Below are 6582 nucleotides of genomic sequence, written 5' to 3'. Positions count from 1 at the left end.
CTGCGTTAGCTTAAGGAATGAAATTGAAATCGCAATTAATTCAAGAAAGTTCGAACATTTATCCAAAAATGTAAGACAAGAGACCCGCAAACCACCCGGACAGGTCAATCCTGGTCCGCATAAGAAACAAGTCAAAGATTTAAACGTCCATATGATCTAAGGAGGATGAGTCAGCAGATACAAAAGACAAGGAATTGACCGTGAAGAATGGAAGAGTGAACCAGTGGTGTTCCCGTGGTTCAAACGAGGTCCGTGTATGAAGAACCTGCTAATAATCACTGCTTTGATCGGGCACTACCGGTCTCAGTATGTTTTCTTTGAAATGGGGAGTACATCGGATATAATGTACAAACAATGCTTTGAACAGCTGGATGAGGAAGACAAGGAGAGGTTGAAACCCATTCACACGCGAGTGTCTAGCTTTGGATTTGAAGTCATGCACCCCTGGGGAGTTATCTCTTTTCCCAGCGATGATACTCATTCATGGACGGAGGATATAGAGTTCTTGGTTTTGCCTGCTAAGTCCAAACATGATATAATCTTGGGGAGAGAGGCAATCTGTGAGTTCAGCGCTCATCCGTCTACAGCTCATGGTGCGGTAGGAGTTCCAACCCGCACAAGAGTAGTAATCATCCGGGTAAACAAACATTGCTTCACGACAGAAAGCTCAAAGCCGAGTAAGGTCCCAAAGCAAGTGGAAAGAATCGAGCCAGAGAAAAGGGTGATGAACCCAAAGTTTCCTGAGTAGACAATCACAATTGGTCCCACTATCTCTGAGATAGTGAGGACATTTTTGAAGCAACTATTAACAAGAAATCTAGACGTTTTCGCTTGGCAACCCGCAGACATGACGGGTATTCCAAGAAAGATTGCAGAACACAAGCTGCGGGTCAATCCAGCGTTCACTCCAATCGTCCAAAAGAAACGAAAGATGGGTCCTGAGCAAATGAAGGCGATGAATGAGTAGGCTCAAGATTTATTGAAAGTGGATATCATTTGAGAAATCCAGTATCAGACATGGGTTGCATATCCAGTCATTGTTCTCAAAAGCAACGAAATCGATTTCAAAGACTTGAACAAGGCATGCCCCTAAAGACTGTTACCCATTGCCAAAAATTAACTTGTAAGTCGATACGGTGGCACCTTTCATATTTAAATGTTTCCTCGATGCTTACAAAGGTTATAATCAGATCCGCATGACGGCTGGGGATGAAGATAAAACCACTTTCCGTACAGACCAAGGCACATTTTGTTATAAAATGATGCCCTTTTGATTGAAAAATGCGGGAGCAACGTACCAGCGACTGATGGATGAAGCCTTTAAAGAAAAAATTAGACACAACTTGGAGGCTTACATGGACGATTTGGTGATAGAAAGTGTGTATGAAGACCAAATGTTGCGGGATATTGAAGAGACATTTAATACCTTGAGAAGGATTAACATGAAACTTGATCCCAGCAAGTGTTCATTTGGAATAGAGGATGAAAATTTTTTGGAGTAATCGTTACATGTGTGGGTTTGAAGTCTAACCCAAATAAAGTCCAGGAAATTGCCCACATGCCTTCATCTTCTTCCCTCAAAGAGGTACAAACATTGAATGGCAGATTGGTAGCCTTGACAGATTTCTAGCCAATCATGCGGCTAAATCTTTTCCATTCGTGTCAACATTGAGAAACTGTTTCAAGAAAGCACATTTCAAGTGGACCGCAAAAGCTGAACATGCATTTCTGGAAGCCAAAAAATGCTTAATGGAGTTACCCACTTTGTCTTCACCCCGGGCAGGGGAACCATTGACTTTGTATCTGTCAACATTCGACATAGCCATTGGGGCAGTATTGTTGGCAGACACACTGACAGAAAAAATCTCCAGACACTGATTTATAATGTGAGCAGGAAACTGACCGATACGGAGACTAGTTACTCAATGCTCGAGAAATTAGTATTGGCTTTGGTTTATGCGGCCAGGCATCTCCGCAGATACTTCCAAGGACACCCGATCAATGTGTTGACGGGGTATAAGCTGAAAAGTGTGTTAAGCAAGCCAGAATTGTCTCGGAGGTTAGCAAAGTGGGCCATCGAACTGGGTGAGCATAAAATTGAGTATAAACCAAGACCTGCAATCAAAGGACAAGTGTTGGCAGACTTCGTCACAGAGGTCCCGAAGAACAAAGAAAAAGAGTGTTTGATTCACAACAGACTCCTACAAGATCAAGTATGGACATTGTTTACTGATGGGGCATCAAGTGGTGAAGGTTTAGGTGCAGTTCTTAGATTGGTCAACCTTGAGGATCATGAGTTTACTTACGCCATCAAGTTGGAATTTAAAAGTACTAACAATGAGGTGGACTGTGAAGCTTTCTTAGCCGGATTACGGATTGCCAAGAAACTTGGTGTAAAGCATTTGGAAGCACGCGAAGACTCAATGTTAATAGCGGGACAGATCAGTGGATCATATGAAGCAAAGAATGATGTGATGGCTTCGTATTTATCACAAGCAAAGGAGCTCATCCTCCGGTTTTCATCTTGCAAAGTTACCCACATCAAAAGAAGTGAAAACAAGTTTGCAGATGCCTTGAGCAAATTGGCTTCAACCAACTTCGAACATTTTTCAAAAGACATCCTCATTGAGGTTCCAGATCACCCTTCAGTCCTGCAGCATCGGGTGATGGTCATACAAACGGGATTTGAGTCTTGGATGACACCAATTCTTACATATTTTTCATATGAGATGCTCCCAGAAGAAAAATCAGCGCCTAAAAGATCTGACACAATACTTTGAACTATCAAGTACATGATGGAGTACTTTATTGCCGATCATTACTGGGCCCGTTTCTTAGATGTGTGGACGATGAAGATGCTAATTACCTGATAAGAGAAACCCATGATGGAATTTGCGGTCTACATGCAGGTCCAAGAATGGTAGTAGACAAGTTGATGAATGCGGGTTATTACTGGCCAGGAATGCATATGGACGCAGTCAAAGAGATCAGGAAATGTGACTCACACCAGCGCCATGTTCCTAATACCCTAAGATCGAAAATGAATTGGTGCCAGTGACATCCGCATGACCGTTTCAGAAATGGGCAATTGACATCATGGAACCATTCCCAAAAGCCCCGGGACGCGTCAAGTTTATAATCGTGGCAATAAACTATTTCGCCAAATGGGTTATAGCTAAGCCAGTTGCTTCCATCACTGTTGCAAATATAAAGAAGTTTTTGTGGGAGTTCATTATTTGTCGCTTTGGTCTTCCGCGGACATTAGTCAGTGAAAATGGAACTCAGTTTGCGGATGGTGGATTACAGGCGTGGTTGAAAGAACTTCAAATTGGCCAAGTGTTCACATTTGTGGCTCACCCGAAGGCTAATGGCGAAGTAGAGAGAGTCAACCGAACCATTAAAGATGGTATTCAGTCGAGATTGGGAACTAAGCGAACAGTATGGGTCGATGAGTTGCCTTACATGCTATGTGCCTTCCGCGCCCAAAAGAGGACGAGTAATTCAGAAACACCATTCAGTTTAACATACGGTACCGAGGCCATGATCCCCGCAGAGATCGGATTATCATCCGCAAGAATGTTGTCTATCATTAATAACGAAGAAGAACTCCATTTGAATCTCAATCTTTTGGAAGAACGACATGAGTTAGCACTTATTTGAGAACATATTTACAAGCACCAACTTCAAAAGTATTACAATTCAAGGGTCCATATTTGCTAATTCCATGCGGGATATTTTGTCTTCCGTGATAACAAGGCATCAGGATAAGAACCCTTGGGTAAACTTGCTCCAACTTGGGAAGGGCCATACCGAGTTAAAGAAGTCCTATCTAAGGGCGCATACAGGCTAGAGAAATTAGACGGGACTGAGATCCCAAGAACGTGGGTTGCCCAATTGAAAAAAATGTTACATGTGAGCGGACACATTTTTTATTTGTGTTTTTATGTTTCGGTCTGTGTGCCATTAACTAGTTAAAAAGTAATGTGCAGATTACGATATTGTAAATTGTCCTACGTGCCTTTTCTTTCTAAAGTAATCATTTACTTGCAACATGTCTTGTGTAGAAACTATTCTTATACCTGGCATGCGCGTCAGAAGTGACCCGCGTGTCAATAAAATTATTCTTGGCCTACGTGCCAGAAGTGAACCGCGTGTCATTAAAATTATTCATGGCCTCCGTGCCAGAAGTGACCCGTGTGCCATTAAATATTTATTACTGGCCTGCGTGCCAGAAGTGACCCGCGTGTCATTAAACTTTTATTCTTGGCCTGTGTGCCAGAAGTGACCCGCGTGTCATGAAACTTAAGGCCATAATATTGGTTGAGTAATCCTTTATTGGCATATAAGAAGTTCCTAAAACAAACACTTATATTATTTATAACAAATAAGACAAACTGTAAAGAACAAAAAAATACTTCTTATATATCATAAGGGGATTACAAAAGATGGTAATTACAAATGATTTCCTCAATCACAATTACAAAAACTTATGCTACTGGATCCTGAGCAGATGTACCTTCTTGATCTTGAGCATGAGGAGTGTCTGATTTTGGAGAAACAAGAGGAGTATAAGTGTCATCTGAGGGCCCGCTTAAAAAATTCCTTTAGGCGTTGAAATCCATTGTTATCCATGGCAAAATCAGGAATCATAACTTGAAGATGGAAAGATAGATCATCGTAGGCTTTCATCATCTTGTGGTAGTCCCCTGCCACATTAAGGCTGTGAAGAGGATGATCTTCAATAGGAAGTTGGGCCTTCATGTACTCAATGCCTTCCTCAAAACCAATCTTGTGGTCGGTTTGTGTGGAGGCATTGAGTAAAGCAGCAAGACAATCGCCCAACTCCTGCCCATCCTTGATGTAGTCAATCACCTACCAAGTTGGCAAACAACAACAGTCAAATACTTAATAAATGCAAATGCGTGTCACAAACTTATCAAAAAGGGGGAAACATACTTGTGCAAGGCCCTCAACACCAACCATTGTTTATCTTTTTCAAATTGTTCATCTCTCTTTTCAAGCTTGTCATACGCACTCACGAGCTTCACATATCAGCTCTTAATTCCTTCATACGCTTCTCCATCGCCTCCGCCTGATCCTTCCGCAACATGGCCTCTTCCTCATATGTTTGAATCAATTTACCTTGGTTGGTAACTTGACTCTCTAAAGCAGTGTTAGCCTCCAAGGCTTTGGCCATGTCTGCCTCCTAGCGTTTGGTCTTCTCACGGGCAGCGGCGAGGATGGTGTTCTGCTTTTTGCACGCTTCCTCCCATGAGCGATCTGCGGCAGCTTGACGATCATTTTCAACCTGAAGGGCGATCTCAACGTGCTTTAGCTTCCACTTTTCAGTGTTAGCTTCCAAATGCTGGTCATCAGCACCCTTCTTGGCGTCCTCGGTCTGTCTGGACATTTCCCCCCACTTCTCCCCCATGGAGAGCCATTCCCGGAAGATTTCCTACCTGCTAGCCACAGTGTAGGTCAGTATGAAGTTAAAAATGCGAGCAAGATCATGAGGTGAACGACCATGTTGAAAGGCACGTTCCGCTGGCGGGATTCCACGACTGAGAATCTCAGAACATACCTCCGCGTCAGTGAAACGGGACACTTGGACCAAGGTCCAACGCAGTATATGAATGTGGCCGTCCCCTCATGATTAGCCATCCCATAATAGTCAGCGTCGGAGGGGCGTTGAAACCTTCTAGACTCGGAATACTAAGATGTCCCACCACCACCTGATTGATGCAGCGGTGATGAATGAGAAAAATGTGGAGGTTAATGCAGGGGAGAATGCGGAGAGGCATGGGGAGATTCTTTTGTCTCCGGACCCTCAACGTCTTGAACTTGTTGTTTCCCTTTTGAACCAGACATGTCATCAGGTATAATAATCGATGGTGGAGGTGATGGTGGTTCGTGGATCGTTACACCTCGATCAGGTGCAGCTGTAGTTGCTGCGGATGAAAAATAATATGTAAAAATACAAAGATATAAAAAGAGAAATGTTGAGGGTATTAAACTAACAACTTACTCGTCGGCGACCGCATCGAGATCTCTTTGACCCTGTCCTCCAGACGGACTTTCTTAGGCTTTTTAGGGATTGTTGCCCGTTTCTTCTTGGCTAGTTCCTCCTCCGTATCGTCTTGGCTCTCGTCCGCCTCACCGGTTTTAGAGAAACGTTGTTTCCTCTTGCGTTCAAGATCTGCTAGAGCACGCATAACAGCCGGAGTTTCGGGAGAATCATCAAAGTAACGTTCTTCGCGGGGTGGCGATTCGTCACTGGAAGATAGTGTCATGATCACCCCGTCTGAAGTCAACACGTTCAAAGGACGAGGGTTCAAATAAAACACACCTAACTGGAAGATTGCGTCTGACACCACAGGCTCAGAACGCACAGTCTTGGGGAATAGAAAATGCTCCCGCGTTCTAGCAAGGATTGGCAAGGTTTTTGGATCGCTTGGACTCCTCTGCACGCAGCCCAACGTTTTATCAAGCAAAGCCTTCAGTATTGATCCCTCACCTAGAAAAATGCAAAGATAAGACAATAATGAAGTGAAAATAAAAGCAGAAATATTTAGAACTTACTTT

General features: G+C 43.3%; 1 protein-coding gene across 1 annotated transcript; it reads left to right on the top strand.

Annotated features, from left to right (window-relative positions):
- The first annotated feature begins 1742 nt into the window (after positions 1–1742).
- Positions 1743–2780, top strand: LOC143598029 (uncharacterized). The gene has a single exon (XM_077076361.1). The coding sequence runs from the start codon at positions 1743–1745 to the stop codon at positions 2778–2780; it is 1038 nt and encodes a 345-aa protein (XP_076932476.1).
- Positions 2781–6582: the final 3802 nt, after the last annotated feature.

This window comes from Bidens hawaiensis, unplaced genomic scaffold, assembly GCF_021521415.1.
Source record: "Bidens hawaiensis isolate Kalapana, Puna unplaced genomic scaffold, B.hawaiensis_p1.1 tig00001842_1, whole genome shotgun sequence".
Taxonomy (NCBI): domain Eukaryota; kingdom Viridiplantae; phylum Streptophyta; class Magnoliopsida; order Asterales; family Asteraceae; genus Bidens; species Bidens hawaiensis.
This window is presented reverse-complemented; position numbering and strand designations above follow the sequence as displayed.